This window comes from Megascapheus bottae, chromosome 31, assembly GCF_031878675.1.
Source record: "Megascapheus bottae isolate mThoBot1 chromosome 31, mThoBot2.hap1, whole genome shotgun sequence".
Taxonomy (NCBI): Eukaryota; Metazoa; Chordata; class Mammalia; order Rodentia; family Geomyidae; genus Megascapheus; species Megascapheus bottae.
Genome location: NC_143539.1, coordinates 2748093 through 2771927, shown reverse-complemented (window position 1 = coordinate 2771927; position 23835 = coordinate 2748093). Strand labels below are relative to the sequence as shown.

Here is a 23835-nt window from a genome sequence, read left to right as displayed (position 1 = left end):
GCGCCACTCGCTCCAGGTGACATCATCCCCCTGCCGGGCTCCGCCTCCCGCCCCAGCCGCCGCACGCCGCGCGCCTATTGGCCGACGCACCTCGAGCCCCGCCTCCAGCTCGCCGCCCGCGCGACCCCTCCCTGCCCGTGCGGAGGCGGGGTCTAGTCGCCGGCCGGCGCCGAGGCCGCCTCCCATTGGCCACCCAGTGCCGTCTGTCAGTCTCCTGTTAAAGGGGCCAGGACCGCCTGGAAGCTGTGGGGGGGTGGGGAGGGAGGAGGAATTTTTTTGGGGGGGAAGGTGGGATTTTGGGGGGGCGCTGGTGGGCACCCCTGGATCTGGCGGCTGCGGCCTCGCGGGGGGAGGCTGGACGGTGACAGGGGCAGGGGGCTATTTTAGGGGCTGGAGAGCTGTGAGACGGTGAGGGGGAGGGGGTCCCCAGCGCCCAAGCCGGAGCCAGAGACGCTGAGCCCGCGCGAGCGGCGGAGACAGGGCTCCAGAGCCACAGATCCGGGCCCCGGCCGCCGCCAGGGGCCCCGCCCGGTCCCCCCACCCCACCCCACGTCCCTCCTGCAGCCCAGCTCCGCCCGCAGCCGCCGCGGACCAGGTAGGTAAGAGCCCGGCCCAGCCCGCCTGGCAGCGCCCACCCCGGGGACCCCTGGGCCAGCCCTCCCCGCCTCCCGGAGATCCTGAATTCCCTTCCTCGTCCCCCGGGGACCCTGGGGCTCAGATTCCACAGCCCAGCCCCGCAGGCTCCGGCGTGCTCCTTGCCCGAGTGGAGTCCCCCACCGAACCCCGGATCCCAGGCGCGCTGTCTCCTTGCGCCTCCACCAGGGCCCAGGAGCCTGGGTCTCCCCCACCCCTGTTCAGCTCCCGGGGACCTCCGGGGAAGCCTGGATCCCTCTTCCTGGGCCCAGGGCTGGGAGCTCCAGACACCGGCCGCGGCTCTGTGAGGTTCCCCCAGCGACCGGCCGTGCCCCATCGCCCCCCCCCCCCCCCCGGTTCGCACAGCCGTGTGCCCAGCTCCAGCCTCTGGTCGGAACAGAGGATCGTTTCTCGGTCCAGGCCAGTTCGCCCATCGTGCTGGACACAGGCCCGCTCTGGAGCTGTCCATGGTCGGCAGGGCACCTGGTGCAGCCGCCGCCAGGGAGGGGGCGCCGGCGGCGCTGGGGATCCCTCCCCACCCCACCCCCGCCCCGGCCCCGGCGCTTCATTGACCCGGGGATACACGGGCCACAGGGTTCTGATGGCCAGGCTGGGGCGTGGGGGGCATTCTTAGCACCCTCGTTTTTCCTGAGTGTTCCCTGAGGAGCCAGGATTTCTGAATGTTCCTGCTTAGTGCACTGTAGGGACTCAGACACCCGGACATCCAGCTTCCACCCGTTCTGTTCATCCGTCTGTGGACACAACCCTGGTTTGGGTCAGGACCCAGGAATGCAGTTTTCCAGCCTTTGCTTCCTTTAGCATCTAATTTAACAAATCCCTGTGTTCCTCAGACAAACAGACTCAGCCTCCCGGCACCCCAGCATCTGTTCTCTCAGGGATTCAGGCGCCATAACCCTTCAGCAATTTTTAATGCCATTCCTTAACTCCTGTCCCTTTCGGAGTCCTAGGTGTGTTCCTCTCAGTCGTGCATCCTTTCAGGAACCCAGGAGCCCTGACCTCAGGTTCTGCGCTATCTGTCCATCAGTCTGTCCCTACATCCTAACGAGGATTCTGGCTCTAAGCTCCTAACCCCTTGTCCTTTACTTCTACAAAGATCCAGGAATCCAGACTCTGGGTCTGTCCACCTATTTCGACCTGTATCGACCTCCTCAGCTCCTCATGGCTTCCTTACGCCCCTTAAACTACATAGCTCACACAGCCTTGACAAACTCTTACCTTCTCTCCATATCATCTCAGGTGCCTAAGCTTCCAGAATCTCCTGTCTCCCCCAAGGCCTAGAGACTCCCCTAAGACTTGAGGGGTTCCAGTCCCATCATTGCCTCCAGAGTCCTGTGTCATAATGTCCTATACTTCAGGTACACTCAGGCCCAGTGATCCAAAATGCATCCTTTCCTCCAGGTATGCCTTTGGTTTAGGTTAATGAGGTGTTGTAGAGCCTTCCTCACATATTTCTAATTGTAAGGTGCCTTGTTACTGGTACAGAGCAGTACTAGAACATGTTCAATTGATATCTCTGTTCTCTCTTCAGCCAACATGTGTTCTAAGTTCCCAGTCAGGTGCTATAGTCTGTGTAAATTCTAGGCATGTGTTCTTTACATTTATCTTTTTTTAAAAAATATACTGAAAGTTGAACTCAAGGCTTCAATCTTCCGGGGCAGTTGAGCTATATCTTGAACCCCACTAATTTTTGTTTTCATTTAGAGACAGGGTCTTGCTGTGTAGCTCAGCTGGGCCCGGAATTCATTCCGTAGGCCTCCATTTGTCTTTTCACATATTGAAATAAAATCTAGGAACCAGATTCTGACCTTGCCCCCTTTTCAGACATGTTGCAGATTTCTAGCAACCAGTCAGATGAATTTTCAGAGTTCAAGGTTCTGGCCACATCCTTGGCATTGTTCTAGATTCCCTTGTCTTCCAATCTACATTCTTTCGAGCATCCAGATTCCAGGGGTATCAAGTAGGCCTTCTAGCTGTCCTCAGATTTATACTATCAACTCTGGAATTCATTTCAAGATCTTAAAGTCTGAAAGATTCCAGAGAGTGTTCTACATTACATTTGCTTTCCTCAGCCTCTAGGTTTAAGGCCCATCCATTTCCATCTTCTCTGTTTTCTCTGTGTGGCCTTAGTGCAGGACTCATTGCATGGTGAATTGTGGGCTTTCTCCTCCATCTGCTAGTTTGGCATTCTATGCATGTTCTAGGCTTTCTCCTCTTCTAGAGTCTCAGTCTCAAGATGTTCTTGTTTCCAGAACACCCCCCCCCCTTCCTTGCCAGTTCAGTTCAATCTTTAATCTCAGTTAATTCGTAATTCTCAACATGCATCCTTTGCATTTTCCCTCCAGATGTTTCCAAGTTCCAGACAAATCCTTTGCTTTTACTTTATTTTTCTTCCCTAGAGCATGTTCTGAGTTTGAAAGCACACCTTTTGTCTTCCAATTCCAGCATCATTTAGATACATGATTAGAACAAGACATTAAAACAAGACTGTGACCCCTGGCAGTTGTATTAATACCTTCATTTCTGCTAGACTCAGTTTTGGGTTGTAACTTGTACCTCTTTTTTTGTGTGTGTGGGTAGTGGGGCTTGAACTCTGGGCCTGGGTGCTGTCCCTGAGCTCTGCAGCTCAAGGCTGCCACCCTACCCATGTCCCATTTTCTAGTGATTATTTGGAGATAAGAGTCTCATGCTTTTTAGTACCCGGGCTGGCTTTGAACCAAGATCTGAAGATCTCAGCCTCCTGCGTAGCTAAGATTACAGGTGTGAGCGGGTACCTCTTGATTAAGATCAGTATATAGTACATTTGGTATGTTTCTAAGAATGTATCATTAGACTGTCCTCTGTATTTAGGGTTCTGAGGTAACCAGGAACTCCTTTAAGTTATTGGGTCCTTTCGGGCTCCAAACTTCAGTTCTAGTTACTCTAACATATGGATCTTGCCCTTAGGCCTGTGGTCAATGGGGCACATATGTCCATTCTCAATTGTGGGGTTTATTTATGCCCTAGGCTTTCTAGATCCTCTGCCCTCCTCGGTGAATCTCAGGATCCAGAGCAGCATCCCTAAAACCCCCCCTCTGTGTCTATCTTCTGAGCAGGTTGCAGTTGGAAATATGTTGGGTTTTGGCATAAGGCTAGCCTGTTGTCTAATGCTATTCCCCCTGAATCTAGTCTCTGAGAGCTAGGACTAGGGTGCTAGATTCTCAGATGCCCCATTGCAAAGACTCAAGGGTCTAGGCCACAGGCTGTCTCCCCTCCCAGGTCCCAGAGGCCCTCAATCCCCTATTCACTGAGTAGGAGTCTCAGGCTTTGGGCATGGTCTGCTTATTATTAGGGAGGCCTGGGAATTATCCACACTCAGAACCGGTTATACTACTGCCTGTAAGTGGTGGGGGGGGGAGAAGGGACACAGTGAAAGTCCCTCCTGCTTTCGACTGGGCCAGCTGGACCTGTCAGACCTGAAGTGAGAGGGAGTGGCTCTGGAGCCTTATTTCATCTTGGCTCCGCCCCTGACATCCGCCTCCCTAGAAGCCCCGCCCCTCATCTCCTCCACTCTCGGTGAATGTTCTTCCAGGGCTCGAGGGGGGAGTGTTAGAGGGGGTGTCCCCAGAACTCCCTAGATCCTTGATGCAGGGTTGTGCACTCGGATTCTGGGATGGGCTGCTTTGCAGGATGGAATTTGGGGGTTCTTGGAAGAAGGTTTAAAGGCACTGTGAGAGAAGAGCTATGTGGTGATCCTGACTATAGGATTGGGAGAAGGGGGCTGGAGGCTCAGATTTCTAATTCTAGAGTTGGCAGCGGCTGGGGGAGTAAGAGGGGGCTAGAGCCTGAGAACTTGAAGATTTAGATCTTGGGCACTGAATTTGTGAAGAAATCAATGAGTAGCACAGCTGGATCTGTCCAGCTTTTAATTATGCGATTTGTGAAGTGAGTGAAGTGGGAGTCTTCCTTTTTTTCGCCAGTCCTGGGCCTTGAGCTCAGGGCCTGAGCACTGTCCTTGGGCTTTCTCAAGGCTGGAGCTCAACCACTTGAGTCACAGCACCATTACTGGCTTTTTTTCTATGTATGTGGTACCAGGGAATTGAACCCTGGGTCTTCATGCATGCTAGGCAAGCACTCGACCACTAGGCCAAACTCCCAGCCCGAAGTCTGAGTCTTTAAGATACTTCTGGAGTGTGTGTGTGTGTGTGGGGGGGGGGTGTCCAGTATCTGGGAAACTGAGCTAGATAGTAGACGAGGGGGGCTCTTAGAGACACGACCCTGTCAATCACATTCTACTGACCTAGTTCTGCGATGGAAGGCTTGTGGCTTTCTGCAGGCGTGGTTCTGGCGGGGCCTCAGTTTTCCTACGCATGAGAGTGGGCTGAGGATTCTTCACAAAGTTAGAACGGGTGACTTGGGCAAAGCCTGGGTACCCAGCCTTCGGGGAGGCCTGGGTTTACTGTCTGTAGAGTCTGACCTCAGTTTCTCTAGATGCTCTTACCCAGGCCGTCCAGGCTGTTTTCATGGAGGCAATGAATTTGTCTACCTTGCTTCCCCGTGATGATGGCTAAGCCTCAGTTTTCCCGGGGAGCTCACTCTCAGATTCCCCGGGAGAGCAGCCCATGGCGGTGACTCGGTTTCCCTGTGTTGTGACCAGCGTCTGAAAGCCCCGGTTTCTCCTCTTCAGGGGCTGCACCGCCTCACCTCCGTTTCCCCCGTGCCTCCGTTCTCTGCCTCTGCAGGCCAGCACCGCCGCCATGATGTGCGAGGTGATGCCCACCATCAGCGAGGATGGCCGGCGGGGCTCGGCGCTGGGCCCGGACGAGGCGGGCGGCGAGCTGGAGCGCCTCATGGTCACGATGCTCACGGAGCGGGAGCGCCTGCTGGAGACGCTGCGCGAGGCGCAGGACGGCCTGGCCACGGCGCAGCTGCGGCTGCGCGAGCTCGGCCACGAGAAGGACTCGCTGCAGCGCCAGCTCAGCATCGCGCTGCCCCAGGTCTGGGCGGGGGCGGGGCGGGGCCTCCGGGAGGCGGGGCCTCCGGGAGGCGGGGCCTGAGGAGCGAGGGCGGCCCGGGGCGGGGCTTGGCTCCTCAAGGGGCGGGGTCCGGAAAAGTGGTCCTTGGCAGGCGGGGCTTGACAGGCGAAGGGGCGGGGCCTGGAATGATTCTATGTGGGCGTGGCTTGGAGCCTAGACAAGAAAGGCGGGACCTAGCTAGCTGGGCGGGGCCTTCAAACGGCCTTAGAAGGAGGGACTTAGAAAAATGGCTAATCCGTTGTCCCTATCTTGCCCACTTCTGGACAGGAGTTTGCGGCTCTGACTAAGGAGCTGAACTTATGTCGGGAGCAGCTGCTGGAGAGGGAGGAAGAGATTGCAGAGCTGAAGGCTGAGCGCAACAACACGCGGGTGAGGAGTGTTGGGGACCAGGGCCTTGGGGACAGGGCTTTGGGCTGTTGCAATCTGACTCCCTTTTCTTCTGTACTTCATTTTCCTGCCCTTGTTACCATTTCCCATTTCCTGACTGGACTCACTCTTTTTTTTTTTTTTTGCCATCCTGGGCTTGAGCTCAGGGCCTGAGCACTGTCCTTGGGCTTTCTCAAGGCTAGAGCTCTACCACTTGAGCCACAGCACCACTTCTGGCTTTTTTCTATGTATGTGGTACCAAGGAATCGAACCCAGGACATTGTGCATACTAGGCAAGCACTCTACCACTAGGCCAAACTCCCAGCCCCCCCCCCTTTTTTTTAATTTGCCAGTCCTGGGGCTTGAACTCAGGTCCTGAGCACGGTCCTTGGGCTTCCTCAAGACTAGAGCTCTAGGTCTTGAGCCACAGCACCATTTTCGGTTTTTTTCTAAGTATGTGTTACCGAGGAATCGAACCCCGGTCTTTGTGCATGCTGGGCAAGCACTCTAACACTAGGCCAAACTCCCGTCCCACCCCCCTTTTTTTTAACAAAAGTTGGATTTATGGAACAGAATAGAGGGATGGGTCCCGGCGGCTCAGGGGAGCCCACCCTCTTTTTATTTTAATCAGCTGCTCTTGGACTCTATTCCTGTAATCTCTGTCTTTTCCCGATTTGTCTCTCCCAGCGTTCCTTTGGTTGATCACCGTCTGTCACCGTCTTCGTAGCCCTGGTCTCCCTTCCTTGACTCGGTGGTGTTTTATCCCTCTAGCTCCTTCTGGAACACTTGGAGTGCCTGGTGTCCAGGCACGAGAGATCACTGCGCATGACTGTGGTGAAGCGCCAGGCCCAGTCACCAGGAGGAGTGTCCTCCGAGGTGGAGGTGCTTAAGGCTCTAAAATCCCTCTTCGAGCATCACAAGGCCTTAGATGAAAAGGTAAGAGAACTGGAGAGCCTGGGTGAAGAACATGTAGTTTACAGGAACTGTCCTGAGTGGTTGAGATCCTGATTGTGATTGGGTGGGGCTCTCCTAAGTGGGAGGGCTCTTTAATGTGATTGATTGGCCACAGGCTACCAGGCTGGGACCCTACAGACTGATCACGGGAAAGTGAACTGGGGCTTGGGGGTACCAGTGGGAAAGACTGCTTGGTCCCTGGGTGGAGCCTCGCGCCCATTGTAGAGAGGAGAATTTATTTTATCTTATTGCACCTCCGGGGGGGTTCCGAGAATGTGGGTCTGGTCCCCATCTCATTGTTATCTTACCTCCATCATCCTCTCTCTCATCTCCAGGTCCGGGAAAGGTTGAGGATGGCTTTGGAGCGAGTGGCCGTGCTAGAGGAGGAGCTGGAGCTGAGCAATCAGGAGGTGGGGGCGGGGACAAGCAGGGGAGGGGACAAAGGAACTGATTGGGAGAATTCCATAGGCAGAGCGCCAGTGGGGTTGGATCATGGGAAGGAGCCAGAACCCCCCTAGGAGGAGTGAGAATTTAGGGCTGGGACTCAGGCCCAAGGAAACTATCGAAGGGAAAAGAGGAGATTAAAGAGGGAAGTAGAGCTGGGATTCCAAGATGGCCTTTACTCTGGTCCTTTTTTTCTTGTAGACTCTGAACCTTCGAGATCAACTGTCTAGACGGAGGTCAGGGCTGGAAGAGCCTGGCAAAGATGGGGATGGACAGGTAAGAGGACCAAGTCCTTTCCTGTGGCCTCAGTCAAATCCCTAACTCGATTCCCCTCCTGCCTCCCACATACTGGGGATTGAACTCAGTGCCTGAATGCTGTCCCTTAGCTTTTTTGCTTAAGGCTGGAGCTCTACTACTTGAGCCAGAGCTCCATTGTCAGCTTTTTGTTGGTTAGAGAGTAGAGTCTTGTGGGTCTTTCCTGCCCTGGTTGGCTTTCATGATCTTGTATCTCAACCTCCTGAGTAGTTCAGGTAACAGGTGTGAGTGAGCCTGGCAACTCCCCGACTTCTATTTTTTCTTTTTCCTTTTCCTTTTTTGCCAGTTCTGGGGCTTGAACTCAGGGCCAGATCACTGTCCTTGAACACATTTTTGCTCAAGGCTAATACTTTGTCACTTGGCACCACTTCTGCCTTTTGCTGTGTATGCATTCTACCACTAGGCTACACTACTGGTCCATCTCCCTGATTTTTTTTTTTTTTTTGCCAGTCCTGTACCTTGAACTCAGGGCTTTTGGCTTTCTCAAATTAGAGCTCTTCCACTGGAGCCACAGCACCACTTCTGGCTTTTTCTATGTATGTGGTACCAAAGTATCGAGCTCTGGTCATTGTGCATACTAGGCAAGCACTCTACCAGTAGGCCAAACTCCCAATCCCCCAGTCCACAACTTATGATGGGTATTTTAATATTTGTTTTGATTTTTACCAACCCTAGGACTTCCAAAACCTTGAGATCCTTTTGACCTGTCATATCGTTAACCCCTGCAGATTGATCAGAGAGAGGCTGCCAGACTTTCTCCTTACATCCTCTCTCTGTGTCTCTCTACTCCCCCGCCTCACCCCATCATTTCTTCTCTCACTCCAGACCCTTGCTAATGGCCTGGGTCCTGCTGGGGATTCCAGCCGGCGAACAGCAGAACTGGAGGAGGCCCTGGAGCGACAGCGTGCTGAGGTGTGCCAGCTGCGGGAGCGCCTGGCGGTGTTGTGCCGTCAGATGAGCCAGCTGGAGGAGGAGCTGGGCACCGCTCACCGCGAGCTGGGTAAGGCGGAGGAAGCCAAGTCCAAGCTGCAGCGGGACCTCAAGGAGGTGAGGTGGGGGTGCTGGGGGCCTGCCCTCTGTTAGTTCCCTGCCCTGACATTGCCCTTTTTTTTTTTTTTTTTTTTTCCTTCCAGTCCTGGAGCTTGAACTCAGGGCCTGGGCACTGCCCTCAAGCTTTCTCAAGGCTAGCGCTCTACAATTCTATAGCCAATAATATAAGTACACCTCTATAGCACATTCTAAACAAGTAGCAATATGGCATTACACATACTTCCAATCATGCATAAAGCTCAAGAACAATCACATCTTTTCCTGGAAACTTTCAGACAAACAACTCAGTGGCGCAACCACAAGGCGGATGCCAGCGCCATCTTGTAATGGCGAATGTAATAGCTCTCTACATTTTTGCTCAAGGCTACTGTTCTATTGCTTTGGGCCACAGCTTTATTTCCAGTTTTGTTTTGTTTTGATTTTGCCAGTACTGGGGCACTCGGGGTCTGGGCACTGTCCTTGAGCTTTTTCAAGGCTAGCCTAGCACTCTACCACTTGAGCCATAGCACCACTTCTGGCTTTTTCTGAGTATGTGGTACTGAGGAATCAAACGCAGGGCTTTGAGCATGGTTGGCAAGCCCTCTACCACTAGGCCACACTCCTGGCCCATCACTTCCAGGTTGTAGGTAGTTAATTGGAGATAATAGTCTCACAGACTTTCCTGCCCAGTCTGGCTACAGACTTCAATTCTCAGATCTCAGCCTCTCTACCAGCATGTGGCCTATAAATTCTTGCTCTTGCTTCCCCCTGGCATTTTTTTGGTCAGTCCTGGGGCTTGAACTTAGGGCTAGATTCTGTACCTGAGCTTCTTTGGTTCAAGGCTATCACTCTACCACTTGAGCCTCAGCACCACTTCTGGCTTTTTCTATGTATGCGGTACTGAGGAATGAAACCAGGGTCTTCATGCATCCTTCAAGCATTCTACCAGTAGGCCAAACTCCTGGCCCCAACTCTTGGCTTTTTCACTCAATGCTGTCACTCTATCCCTTCAGCTACTCCTCTGCTTCAGGATTTTTGCTGGTTAATTGGAGTCTCCTAAAATTTTCTGCCTGGACAGGCTTCGAAACCCCAATCCTCATATCTCAGTCTCCTGAGTAGCTAGGATTGCAGGTCTGAGCCTAGAGCACCTGGCATTGGGTCCTGGTTTGATGTTCTAATCCTAGGGTACTCCAGACCTTCTGGTAGTTGTGGTCTTCAAGGTCTCTCGCTCCTCCCCCCACCAAACCAGGCGCTGGCTCAGCGGGAGGACATGGAGGAGAGGATTACCACGCTGGAGAAGCGCTATCTGAGTGCTCAGCGCGAGGCCACGTCTCTGCACGATGCCAATGACAAGCTGGAGAACGAGTTGGCTAGCAAGGAGTCACTCTACCGGCAGGTGGGGGCCTACTGGGCAGAGGGGGTGGCCATTGTGAGGCTGGGGTTCAGGTGACCTAGCCCTTTTTGGCTTCCCCTGGCCTCTCCCCCCCCCCTCAGAGCGAGGAGAAGAGCCGTCAGCTGGCCGAATGGCTGGACGATGCCAAGCAGAAGCTGCAGCAGACACTGCAGAAGGCCGAGACCTTGCCGGAGATAGAGGCACAGCTGGCCCAGAGGGTGGCAGCCCTGAACAAGGTTAGGATGGAGGGAGGGGTGGGGCTGAGGCGGGGCCAAAGGGGGAGGGGACAGAGGGGCCGGGCCTGGAGGAGGCGGGGCCTAACTGGGGTGAGGCCTAGAGTCTGGCTGGAAAGCCTGGGTTCTGGGAAAACTCTTGGGTCTTGGGATTTGGTAGAGATCCATGTTGGGATAGAGCAAGATTGGTGCTTTGGGGGTGAGGGGACGTCGGTGTTTCCTAGTCTGGGTGGCCTGGAATTTGCGAGCATGGCATGGGAGGGCGGGGCTGGGAGCCCGGTGGGCGGAGCCTCGCGCCCAGTCCTGAAGGAGGCGGGGCCGGGACCCTGAGTGGATTCTGGTGGGGATTTGTTCTCCAGGCCGAGGAACGTCATGGAAATTTTGAAGAGCGGCTTCGGCAGCTGGAGGCCCAGTTGGAGGAGAAGAACCAGGAGCTGCAGCGGGTGAGGGGGCTGGGGCCCGCAGAGGCCCGGCTGGGCTCGGCTGGGCTCGGCTGGGGCGGGGGCGGGGCTCGCGGGGGCGGGGTCTCCGCCAGGGCCCGCCTTGGGGCGGGGCTCGCGGGGGGCGGGGCATCCACCAGGGCCCGCCTTGGGGCGGGGCCCACGAGCACGCTCGCCCGGCTTTTCCCGGGTAGGCGCGGCAGCGGGAGAAGATGAACGACGACCACAACAAGCGGCTGTCGGAGACCGTGGACAAGTTGCTGAGCGAGTCCAACGAGCGGCTCCAGCTTCACCTCAAGGAGCGCATGGGGGCTCTGGAGGAGAAGGTGCGCCCCGACCCGGGACTGGCATCCCCACCCTGCCGGGATCCTGCCGCCCCAGACCTGCCCCACATCTGAGCTCCGACCCCTCCCCGAGCCCGGCCACCCCAGGCTGACCGGCCGCCCTGCTGTCCTAACCATACCCCAAGTCCTCAGCTCTTTCTTAAGTCCCCCAAACTCTCAAACCGGGAGCCCCCTGACATTACACAGGACACCATCCGGGGCAGCGCGTCCCCCTCCTTGCCATTTCCTCCCTTCACCCCTGTGCCCACAGAACTCACTGAGTGAGGAGATCGCCAACATGAAGAAGCTGCAAGATGAGCTGTTGCTTAACAAGGTGGGCTGGGGACACAAGGCGGGTGGGGGGAGGGCGAGGAGGGAAGGGGCAAGGGTCCATGGTTCTGGAAAGCAAGGCTTTCTGACTTGATTTCTCCAATCTCTTCTCCCCAGGAGCAACTCTTGGCTGAAATGGAGAGGATGCAGATGGAAATCGAGCAGCTTCGGGGAAGGCCCCCATCCTCCTACTCTAGGTGACCCGAGCCTCCTGCCCTCCTCTGCCCAGGGAGTGTTCAGCAGTACTTTCATTTCAGTTTTACTTTTTTTGTTGTTGTTGTTCAATCCTGGGGCTTGAACTCAGATCCTGAGCTCTGTCCCTGAGCTTCTTTTACTCAAGGCTAGCACTCTACCACTTGAGCCATAGCGCCACTTCTGGCTTTTTTCTTTTCTTTTTTTTTTTTTTTTGCCAGTCCTGGGCTTGAGCTCAGGGCCTGAACACTGCCCTTGGACTTTCTCAAGGATAGAGCTCTACCACTTGAGCCTCAGCACCACTTCTGGCTTTTATCTATGTATGTGGTACCGAGGAATTGAACCCGGGTCTTCATGCATGCTAGGCAAGCACTTTAACCACTAGGCCAAACTCCTGGCCCACTTCTGGCTTTTTTCTGTGTATGTGGTACTGAGGAATGGAACCCAGGGGCTTCATGCATGCTAGGAAAGCACTCTACCACTAGGCCACATTCCCAGCCCCCTCAAATTCTCTTAACTCTGTTCCCTTTTTCGGACCCCATGGGTCCCTGAATGTCTTTCGCGTGCCCACAGGTCTCTTCCTGGCAGTGCCCTGGAACTCCGTTATTCCCAGGCACCCACAGTACCTTCTGGTGCCCCCCTTGACCCTTACGGGGCCAGCAGTGGCCGAGCAAGCAAGAGAAGCCGCTGGTCAGGAGTAAAGGATGAACCTTCCAAGGTCAGCCCGCATTTGGGGCCTGGACTAAGGGGGCTTAGGTGGGCAGCTGTGGGGAATGGAGTCCAACCTTTGGGGTTCAGGTGGGAGGCTGGGTTGAAAGGGTCTCCTGGACTCACCTGTCTTCTCTTCTCTCCCCCCTACATCCCCTAACCCCATCATCCTCCTGCCTGGACATCCTGTTACCTGGTGAGCCCCTGGGGGCAGTAATGGGTGGGCAGAGAACAGTGTAGGATCCCAGCAGGGTCAAGAAGTGAAGTGGGCTGGGTCTAGGAAATAGGAATCAGAGAGGAGCCAATCAAAAGAGGGGGCGGGGCTTGGAGTTAAGAAAGGAACCTGTCCACTAAGTAGCTGGGCTGGGCAATGTGTGTCACCTGTCGGCAAAATCAGAGCGGGTGGACAAGGTCAGGATTGGAGAGCAAAGGCCCAGCATCCACCACCTGCTCAGTGTCTGCTGTCCCCATACAGAGACAGGATTGGGAGAGGTCCACCCCTGCAGGATCCATGCCGCCCCCCTTCCCTGGGGAGCTGGATGGCTCGGATGAGGAGGAGGCAGAGGGGATGTTTGGGGCTGAGCTGCTGTCCCCCAGTGGACAGGCGGACGTGCAGACCTTGGCCATCATGCTTCAGGAGCAACTGGAGGCCATCAACAAGGAGATCAAGTAAGCCCGGCCCTCCTGGCACTCACCTCCCCACCCCTCTGCTCCACTTCTCCCTGTGCCCTTCTCCGCTGCCACCATCATCGCGGGACCCTCCCAATCCAACCTCCCCCCAGCCCCCTGCAGGGAATGAGAGGGCACCGTGTCCCCTCAGATCCCCCCCCCAGAAATCCTCCTGTGTTATCCATGTTACAAGTCTCTCAGCCAGGACTCGGCATTTCCAGGGGCATCACCTTTTCATCTCGATACATCAAGAATCTTCCAGAACACCACAGGTTCCATGACTTCACATGAAGTCTTCCAACTCTGTAAGATTCTCCACCCAATCCAAGATATTCCCAACCCAAACACCAAGAATCCATCTCCACCCAACCCAAACACCAAGAATCCATCCACCCTCACACATTAGCCTTGACTCTTGAGTGTAGGCATCCAGAATTTCTACCTAACAGAACAAAAGTCCCCCATCCATGTCTACCCTGGTGGCCCCGAGATTTGCCTTAGTTGGCACTTTTTTTTTTCTTGTTGGTTCTGGGGCCTGGGCACTGTCCCTGACATCCTTTTGCTCAAGCATAGTGCTCTACCGCTTGAGCCACAGTGCCACTTCTGGCTTTTTCAGTGATTAACTGAAGATAAGAATCTCGCAGACTTTGCTGTACCAGGCTGGCTTCAAACAGTGATCCTCAGATCTCAGCTTACTGAGTAGCTAGGATGACAGGTGGGCGCCATCAGCACCCAATTTACACTTGGCAATTTTCTAAGACAACATTCTTCATGGCCTCCAGGACATACAACATCAAGTCTGCTCCCTTCCTGTTCAATTCACACCGGCATTATCAGTTGTCACATAGTGAGAAACTGACTCCACGGGCTTCCAGAGCATACATCTCACCCAGATTGTAGGATTATTTTGCCCTTGTGATTATGCTTGCGCATGATAACCCTTTTATGATTTTGGTTTTGCAGGTGTATCAGTTCTGGGGCTTGAACTCAAGACCTGGCCTTGACCTTTAGCTTTTTCATTCAAGGCTAGGGGTCTACCACTTGAGCCTCACCTCTACCTCCAGATTTTTTTGGCGAGTAATTGGAGATAAAATCTCTTGGACTTTCCCCACCCAGGCTAGCTTCAAACATGCATCCTCAGATCTCAGCTTCCTGAGTATCTAGGGTTACAGGCTTGGCATTTTTTTAAAAATGATTTCGTCTAACAGCTTGGTTCTCTTCAGAGCTAAATTGACCATGACTGCTAATCACTCTGTCAGTTCTGGTCCTTCCACATCCTCCTGAGACCCTCAATGACCCCTCATCTCCCCCTGAATCGAAGAGGCCATGATGAACTCATCCAAGCCTTCTAGCTTCATTCCCCAGCCCCACTGAGCCTTCTGATCAGACTCCCTTCCCTCAGCGCGCTCTCTCTTTGTCTGTGTGTCTATCTGTCTGTCTTTTGCTTCCCTCACCAGGCTAATCCAAGAGGAGAAGGAGACAACAGAACAGAGGGCTGAAGAGCTGGAGAGCAGAGTGTCCAGCTCTGGCCTCGATTCCCTGAGCCGATACAGAAGCAGCTGCTCACTGCCCCCGTCCCTCACCACCTCGACCCTTGCCAGCCCTTCTCCTCCCAGCTCTGGCCATTCAACACCTCGCCTGGCACCGCCCAGCCCTGCCCGAGAGGGCACTGACAAGGCTGTGAGTATTCTGGGGGCTTTGAGGCCAAGCAGGTCCCACTCGTGACACTAGAAGCAAAGATGTACAAACATGGTGGGGCTCTAGAGAGCTACAGTCATTGTTTTTCTGTGTCCCCCACCTCACATCACACCCCAGACTCCCCCAGTAGACATCCCCATTCAAGGACGTGTTAATGGAACTCCTGTGCCTCTCTGTCTTCAGAATCACGTCCCCAAAGAGGAAGCTGGGGTTCCACGAGGGGAGGGACCAGCTATCCCAGGAGACACGCCACCCCCCACTCCCCGCTCTGCCCGTCTTGAGAGGATGACCCAAGCCTTAGCACTGCAGGCAGGGTCCCTGGAAGATGGGGGACCCACCCGGGGAAGGTGAGCAAAGGGACAAGGAGGGAGAGTGGGGAGAAGTTTGCCTGGAAGGATGAAATGGGAGGACAAAGCTTTGATAAGAAAGCAATGACACAGGCCCAATACTGTGGCTCAGGAGGCTGAGATCTGGGGATGGTGGTTTGAAGCCAGCTTGTGCAGGAAAGTCATGAGACTCTTATCTCCAATTAACCACCAGAAAACTGGAAGTGGCGCTATGGCTCCGAATGGTGGAGAGTTAACCTTGAGCAAGGGGTGCTCAGGGATTGTACCCAGGCCCTGAGTTCAAGCCCCATGACCGACAAAAAAAATTGGTAGAAAGGGGCCGAGAGTTTGGCCTAGTGGTAGAGTGCTTGCCTAGCATGCACGAAGACCCGGGTTCGATTCCTCGGTACCACATATGTACCAAAAAGCCAGAAGTGGTGCTGTGGCTCAAGTGATAGAGCTCTAGCCTTGAGAAAATCCAGGGACAGTGCTCAGGCCCTGAGCTCAAGCCCAGGATTGGCAAAAAAAATTGGCAGAAAGCATCTGCCCTGACACAATCCTGTTTTCCCAGTGAGGGTGCCCCAGATTCCCTGCACAAAGCGCCCAAGAAAAAGAGCATCAAGTCATCCATTGGCCGACTCTTTGGCAAGAAAGAGAAAGGGCGCATGGGACCCCCAGGCCGGGACAGTTCTTCTCTGGGTAAGCACCATCATCCATCCTAACCTTTCTCCCCTTCCTCCCTCCCTTCCTCCCTCCATCTTTCCCTATCACCGGGCATGAGTTCAGGTGTTTGCGAATGACTAGGATGGCTCTGTGGGGTCTGCCCGGGATACCCAGTGGGTGCATGAAATTTGCTTCATTAATCTGGTTTTGAAACCAAGAGCGTAGCAGAGCAGCGCTTGAGACTGGGCATTGCCTGTCATGAGCTGGAATCTGGGTCTCCATCGCTGTTGCAGGAATTCTGTGAGCTGTTTGGCATCAGGGTAGCATCAGGGATATGAAACTGGCCCTGGCAGAATTCGTTACCCCAAGGCAAATTGGCAGATGCTACAAACCAGAGGATGCAGTCTTCTTCCCGAGAGAGTCTGGTTTTTAGGCATTTGCCTAAAATGAATCCAGCCCTTTTCTGAAGCAAGTCTCCTACTGGTTGCCTATCTCACTCCCCTAGTGCAGCCCAATTTACAAGTCTCTTAGGACCCAGACTTTCCTAGCATCCATCCTTCTATTTTTTATTTTGCCGGCCCTGGGGCTTGAACTTGGGGCCTGGGCACTGTCCCTCAGCTTTTGTGCTCAAGGCTAGCACTCTACCACTTTATCAGCCACAGCCCTACTTTTAGCTTTATGTGGTTAATGGGAAATAAAGAGTCTCATGGACTTTTTTTCTGCCTGGGCTGGCATTGGAGCATGATCCTCAGATCTCAGCTTCCTGAGTAGCTAGGATTACAGGTGTGAGCCACCAGAGCACAGCCCTGGCTACCTTTCTCCCCAGTGTGAGGAGCTCTTCCTCCCCCTTTGAGACTTTCCCAATTTGGACCCTCCCCTGCCTCTAGCTGGAACCCCCTCTGATGAAACACTGGCCACCGATCCTCTGGGACTAGCCAAACTGACGGGCCCAGGAGACAAGGACCGAAGAAACAAGAGGAAGTGAGTTCATGGCCCTGTATGTGTGCGTGTGCATGCATGTGTGTGCGTGTGCATGCATGTGTATATGCACATGCAAGGAGGGGTGGTAGTGATTGAGACAAACTAGACTAGAATGCTGATAATCAGTACCCAGGATCTGTAACTTGCTTGCCAGGGAATCTGGGAACATCTAGAAGTTTTCTTTGTTTCTATCTTTTATTTCTTTTTTTAAATGGTGTTAGGGACACGGTTGAGACAAGCAGGGTGGTGTACACCTGCAATCCCAGTTTCTGAGATTGTGTGTGTGTGTGTGTGTGTGTGGCGGGGGTCATGGGGCTTGGACTTGGCCTGGGCACTGTCCCTGAGCTTCTCAGCTCTGGGCTTCCACCCTACCCTCGAGCCAAGCCCCACTTCCCGTTTTCTAGAGGTTAATTGGAGATAAGAGTCTCAAGTCCTTTTGTGCCTTGGCTGGCTTTGAACCTTGATCCTCAGATCTCAGCCTACTGAGTAGCTAGGATTACAGGCATGAGCCACCACATCCGGTGATTTTAGCGCCTGGGCACTGTCCTTGACCTTTCTCAAGGCCAGCATTTAACCACTTGAGCCACAGCACCACTTGTGATACTGAGGAAATTGAACCCAGGGCTTCGTGCATGCTAGGTAAGCACTCTTGCCACTAGGCCACACTCCTGGCCCCTGTAATCCCAGTTTCTAAGGCTTGAGGATTGAGGTCTGAGATTGAAGACCTTATCAAGTGTAAAACAGTGGAGCACCAGGAGTTCATACCTGTAATGCTAACTACAGATGAGGCTGAGATCTGAGGACTGAGGTCAAATCCAGCCCAGACAAATCTGAGAGACTCTTATTTCCAATTATTCAGCCAAAAAATTGAACATGGAGGGCCAGGAGTTTGGCCTAGTGGTAGAGTGCCTGCCTAGCATGCACAAAGACCTGGGTTCAATTCCTCGGTACCACATACATAGAAAAAGCTGGAAGTGGTGCTGCTGCTCAAGTGGCAGAGCTCTAGTCTTGAGGAAAGCCCAAGGACAGCGCTCAGGCCCTGAGTTTAAGTCCCAAGACTGGCAAAAAATAATTTAAGACAGGCACGCTGGCTCACACCTATAATCCTAGCTACTCAGGAGACTGAGATCTGAGGATCAAGGTTCAAAGCCAGCCTGGGCACAAGGGGACCTGAGAGACTTTTATCTCCAATTAACCACTAGAAAACGGGAAGTGGGGCTTGGCTCAAGGCTAGGGCCATAGCCTTGAGATGAAGAGCTCAGGGACAGTACCCAGGCCAAGTTCAAGTCCCACGACTCACACACACACACACAAAAATTGAAAGTGGAGGTGTGGCTTATGTGGTCAGCTCCAACCTTAGCAAAAAGGCAGTGAGTCCCTGACTTCAAGCTCTAGCATTGGCTCAAAAACAATAAGGTCTGGGAATGGGGTTTAGTGGTAGAGTGCTTGTCTAGCATGTATGAAGCCCTGGATTTGATTCCTCAGTCCCACATATGCAGAAAATGCCTGAAGTGGAAATGTGGATCAAGCGGTAAAATGAGCACTGAGCACTGAGCAAAAGAAGCTCAGGGACAATGTCCAGGCCTGAGGTAAAACCCCAGGACTGGCAAAAGGAAGAACAACAAGTAATCAAAAACAATAAAGCAAAACAGACTTGCGGCATAGCTCAAATGGGCTAGCAGTCCATCAGGCCCTGACTTTGATGCCTAGTACTGCCAAGAAAGAAAACATTTTTTTTTAAATTCATGCTGGGTACTGGTGGCTCACACTGGATACTAGCTACACCGGAGGCTGAGATCTGAGGATCATGGGTCACAGCCACCCCGAGTTCAAGCCTTGCAACTGACAAAAACAAAGCACAAACAAATAAACCCAGCTCAGGCAGGGAAGATCCTTGAGACTCTTAGTTGCAATTAACCACCAAAAGTGGTGCCATGGTTTCAAGTGGTAGAACACTAGCATTTTGCAAAAAGAGCTCAGAGATAGCACCGAGGCCCTGAGTTCAAGCCCTCTGGTCTCTGTCCCTGCCATGTGCTCCCCTGCTCTCCCCTGCCAGGCACGAACTTCTAGAAGAAGCTTGTCGCCAGGGACTGCCATTTGCTGCCTGGGACGGACCCACTGTGGTTTCCTGGCTGGAGGTACAGGGGCCCAGAAAGGCCATGTTTATTGAACCCTCGTCCTCCACACTTCCCCCAACGGCTGGCTGCTTCTGCCCGGAGCTGGGGTGGAGTTGGGTAGGGATGTTCTGGGAACTGATTCTCCCTCCTTCCCCTTCCCCTGCCCTCTCTGGTTTTGCCCGACCGGTGTGCGTCTGACCTTTATCTCTTTGTGTGTCCTCATGTCTCCATGTGGGGGTGCGGCTCCCACCCTTTCCCCTTCTACCTCTCTCTCTCTCTCTCTCTCTTCCTCCTCCTTGTGCCTCTGGGCCTGGCCCCTGTTTACCATCTGTCTCCCCTTCTCCCTTCCTTTTTGTCTTCTATCTATCCGTCCCCCCATGCCCTGTCCCTGTGCCCCCAGCTCTGGGTAGGCATGCCTGCCTGGTACGTGGCTGCCTGCCGGGCCAATGTTAAGAGCGGTGCCATCATGGCCAACTTGTCAGACACGGAGATCCAGCGAGAGATTGGCATCAGCAACCCTCTGCACCGGCTCAAGCTTCGCCTCGCCATCCAGGAGATGGTCTCGCTCACTTCCCCCTCGGCTCCCGCCTCCTCCCGCACGGTGAGTGTCCAGAGCCGGTGAGACGTCTTCACCTGGGATCTGACAGGCTCCCTTCCACGGGCACTTGTGGGGCTTGGCCAGGACAGCAGGTAGTTCATATATGAACGGCTGGGATTCCAGGAGCCTTGCTCCTTCCCCTGCCCTTTGGACCCTGTCTTAGAACCCGTTGTACCTCGCTAACATCTCCGGCTCCTCAGCCCACAGGGAACGTGTGGATGACCCACGAGGAGATGGAGTCCCTCACAGCAGCCACCAAGCCTGTGAGTGCCCCCTGCTGGCAGCCTTGAGGGTGGCACTAACCCTCCCTGCGGGTGGAGGCGGGCTCAGTCTGTGGCTGTCCTCTCTGTCCCTCCTCTGCCTACCCCTTAACCCACCCCTTCTTTCCCCTCTTCCCACTAACGGGTCAGGAGACCAAGGAGATCAGCTGGGAGCAGGTAGGGGCGCAGGGCGGATGGTGGGGTGCATGAGCAGGCTATGCATGCTGCATGGACACCCCTCCTTCTCTGAGCCCTGCCCCTTCCCTCGCCAGCCAGATCATTCCTCCATGTTCTTAGTGGAGACGGACAGTACCAAGTTCATCAATGGACTGGCTCTTTGGGGTGCGATGGGGGCGATGTAGAAGCCCCCTGTCCTGCAGTCAGCTTAGAAGGGATGTTGGGGGGCCTTTGGGTCACTGAAGGGAGAAGCTGATGGTCCGGTGATGATTTATGGCAATGAGGGGCTGGGTAGCTGCATGGCTCCAGTTTTACCTGGGCTTATGGTGGATGGGGAGGGAGACAGGTTGGATGAGAAGGTGGGGGAAAGAGGTGAGCTCACAGTGGTGGATGCTAGGGGTACTGAGCTGTGATCTGTGCTTTCAGCCAGGGGGCCATGTGGTATCCTTATGCCACAGGGAGTGGGGGACTTCGGGCAGATCCAGAACAATCTCTGGGGCCAGCTACAGCATTAGGCTCCATTTTCTAGTGGCACAAGTTATTTTCAGATTCGCAGTAGAGGAACTCACTTACCCTGACTTGGAAGAATAAGCATACTGGACTGAGTTGGGGCAGAGTTAAATGGATGCTTCTCAAAACTGAATGTAAGGGGGAGCATGGCCTAATGGTAGAGTGCTTGCCTAGCATGCACAAAAGCCCTGGGTTCGATTCCTCAGTACCTCACACACAGAAAAAGCCAGAAGTGGCACTGTAGCTCAAGTGGCAGACACTAGCCTTGAGCAAAAAAACAAAAAAAGTGTCCAAGGACAGTGCCCAGGCCCTGAGTTCAAGCCCCAGGACTGGCAAGGAAAAAAAAGAGAGAGAGAGAGAAAAAAACTAAATGTAAACTGAGTGCTGTTGAGGCTCACACCTAGCTACTCAGGAAACTGACATCCTACCTGGACAGAAAAGTCAACATGCTTATCTCCAAGTAACTAGCAAAAAGCCAAAAGTGGGGGTGTGGCTCAAGGGGTAGAGTGCTAGCCTTGAGTGTAAAAGCTAAGGGACAGTGCCGAGGCTCTGAGTTCAAGCCCTAGTACTGGCATACACACATGTACACGTGTACACATGCATTCACATGCGTGTGTGTGCACGCACACATGCACACACACAGAACATACAGGTCACTGGGAGTTGTGGAAATGCATCCATGGATCTCAGACAATTCCAGCACATCGGTGGCATGGTGATGATGAGGGCTCAAGAAGCACAGTTTGCATCTCTTCTATCTTAATGAAGGCAGAGACATTTTGGACTGGAGCACTGTCCCCGCAGATTGGCTGTTGTCTAGCTCTTGTACTGGGGAGTTGGGGGGTGGCCCTTTCATTCACACATGGGAAGGGGTGAGAGGCCTGACACCCCCTCCCTCACCTGCCCATGGCCCCAGATCCTGGCATATGGCGACATGAACCACGAGTGGGTGGGGAACGACTGGCTGCCCAGCCTGGGGCTGCCCCAGTACCGCAGTTATTTCATGGAGTCGCTTGTGGACGCCCGGATGTTAGATCACCTCAACAAGAAGGAGCTGCGGGGCCAACTCAAAATGGTGGACAGCTTCCACAGGTAGGAGCTAGGCGCCTGGTCCCTGGAGGCTGGTGATGGGAAATTCACAGGGCTGCCTGTGGTCCTTCACTGTGACAACTTAGAAAATCCTGCCCCGGTGCCCCACCCACCAAGAAAGACCACTGGAAAAGTTCACGTCCCAGACAGCTGGGCTGGTCAGCCGCTGGGCACTGTCCATCCGCATCCCACCCTCTTGGTGGGCCCCTGGTGGGCAGCCCGTGGGGCGGGGGGGGGGGGGGGCTCTGTGACTCCCCTTCTCCCGCGCGGCCCAGGGTGAGTCTGCATTACGGGATCATGTGCCTGAAACGGCTCAACTATGACCGGAAGGACCTGGAGCGGAGGCGGGAAGAGAGCCAGACCCAGATCCGAGGTGAGACCCCCTGGAGCCGGGCTGGAGGGGGGCCGTGGGAGAAGAGCGCTGGTGGGGCGGGGGAGGGGAGGAAGTGCGGTGGGAGGTGTGATGCGTCCCTTCCACCCCCAGATGTGATGGTGTGGTCCAACGAGCGGGTCATGGGCTGGGTGTCAGGGCTGGGCCTGAAGGAATTCGCCACGAACCTCACCGAGAGCGGGGTGCACGGGGCGCTGCTTGCCCTGGACGAGACCTTCGACTACTCGGACCTGGCCTTGCTCCTGCAGATCCCCACGCAGAACGCGCAGGTGAGCCGCGGGGACCCGAGGTCCCGGGGCGGCCCCCCGCCTCGGACCGCACCCTGCAACCTCCCGCCCCTTCCCCCTCCAGGCCCGACAGCTCCTGGAGAAGGAATTCAGCAACCTCATCTCCTTAGGCACCGACCGGAGGCTGGACGAGGTGGGTGCGGCCGCACGTTTCCGACCGGGAGGGGTGGGACTTGGCCTTGCCCATCAATCGTAGCTGGCGACGGAGGCGGGGCGGGGGCGGGGCTAAGGGAGAGCTGACGCAAGGGGGCGTGGTCGAGGGAGAGGCGACGCCCACGGGGCGTGGCCTGGGAGGGGGCGTGGCCAGAGCTGGGTTCTTCCAACCTTCTCGGTCGGCTCCGCTGCTGTACCTAGGACAGCGCCAAGTCCTTCAGCCGCTCTCCGTCCTGGAGGAAGATGTTCCGAGAGAAGGACCTCCGAGGTGTAACCCCCGATTCGGCTGAGATGTTGCCCCCCAACTTTCGTTCGGCGGCAGCAGGAGCCCTGGGGTCGCCGGGGCTTCCTCTCCGAAAGCTGCAGCCGGAAGGTAAGGCATTCGTCATGGCGACTCAACCTTCCAGGTTCCCCCCTCCCGTATTCTGCATTCTGTCTCTCACGCCTCCTGTCCAGGATGGGAGAAGGGAAAGAAACCTGCTGAAGAGCCTGGCCCGAGGGAGGTAACGGCCAGAGCCCACAGAAAGACTGGAGAATCACGGGGGGACGCGCCAGTCTGAATCGGGGCTCATTCTCTCTCCAGGACAGACTTCTGGAAGTTCCCGGGCAGATGGCGTTTCGGTCCGGACTTACTCCTGCTAGTGTAGTCCTGCAGGTGAGGACTGTCCCGGGAGATCTCGGGGGACAGGGCGACACCCCCGTGATCTTCACTAGTGGGGACAATGACCGGCGTCAATGCAGGTGACTTCACTCGGATGGAAGACTCGGCCATCCCCCCTCTTACCCAGAGAATGGTCTCTCCCGGGGAGAAGCGGCCCTGGAGCCGGTGCCGCGGACTGGACCATCTGCACGGACGAGCGGGGGAGTGCGTGTCCCCCGCCGCACAAATGGACTGGGCCTGGACCAAACCATATGAACTGGACTGGGGGAGGGAAGGACGAGGGCAGGAAGAGATCCCGCCCCACACGTCCGCCTCCCTTTTCTCTACTTTGTAATTTATTGATCCGTTTCCGACGGGAGACGGGGGCCCTTCACCCGCGGACAGGGGGCGGGGTCCCCTCCCGGGCCGCATGCGAGGAGGGGCTGCCCCCTTCCCCTCTCTCCTGCCCAGGCGCGGGGCCCAAGTTTTCCTTCTTCTTCGTCCGAAAGGAGGGGAGAGGGGGACTCGCTGCTACCGGCCTCGCCCCCTGTGCCACTCAGCCCCGCCCCGCCCTGTAAGGTCCCCAGTCCCGGGGTCATCTGCGGGCCGGCGGGGTCCCCTCTTCCGTCCCCCTCCCCCCGTGTCTCGTGTCCCGGGGCCTCCCCGCCCCCCGTGCTGTGGCCGTGTCCGTGCCCCAGGGGCCGGGGCGTGTCCCCCGGTTACCCTCCGGCTCCGGGGCTTGCATGGGAGAATCCTCTTTCCAAGATGCCACTGGGCGACATGGCAGGGGGGAGGGCGGCCGCGGGGAGCCCTCGCCCCCGACCCTCAGTCGGTCCCCAGGCCCCAGGCGTCAATCAGTGATCACGGGTAAAGAGAACTGTTT

At 55.3% G+C, this 23835-nt stretch overlaps 1 protein-coding gene across 1 annotated transcript; it reads left to right on the top strand.

Annotated features, from left to right (window-relative positions):
* Positions 1-432: 432 nt before the first annotated feature.
* On the top strand, positions 433-23835 carry Ppfia3 (PPFI scaffold protein A3). The gene is made up of 29 exons (XM_090322484.1): positions 433-595; positions 5373-5627; positions 5934-6035; positions 6804-6968; positions 7322-7396; positions 7632-7706; positions 8571-8792; positions 10024-10170; positions 10269-10403; positions 10760-10843; positions 11035-11166; positions 11435-11497; positions 11611-11690; positions 12259-12403; positions 12875-13062; positions 14520-14742; positions 14944-15107; positions 15658-15785; positions 16637-16730; positions 18787-18868; positions 19248-19448; positions 19646-19708; positions 19856-19882; positions 21309-21484; positions 21757-21854; positions 21966-22141; positions 22224-22292; positions 22514-22685; positions 22896-23835. Exons 2-29 carry the CDS (start codon positions 5388-5390, stop codon positions 22952-22954), a joined length of 3585 nt encoding a protein of 1194 aa, XP_090178610.1. The 5' UTR covers positions 433-595; positions 5373-5387; the 3' UTR covers positions 22955-23835.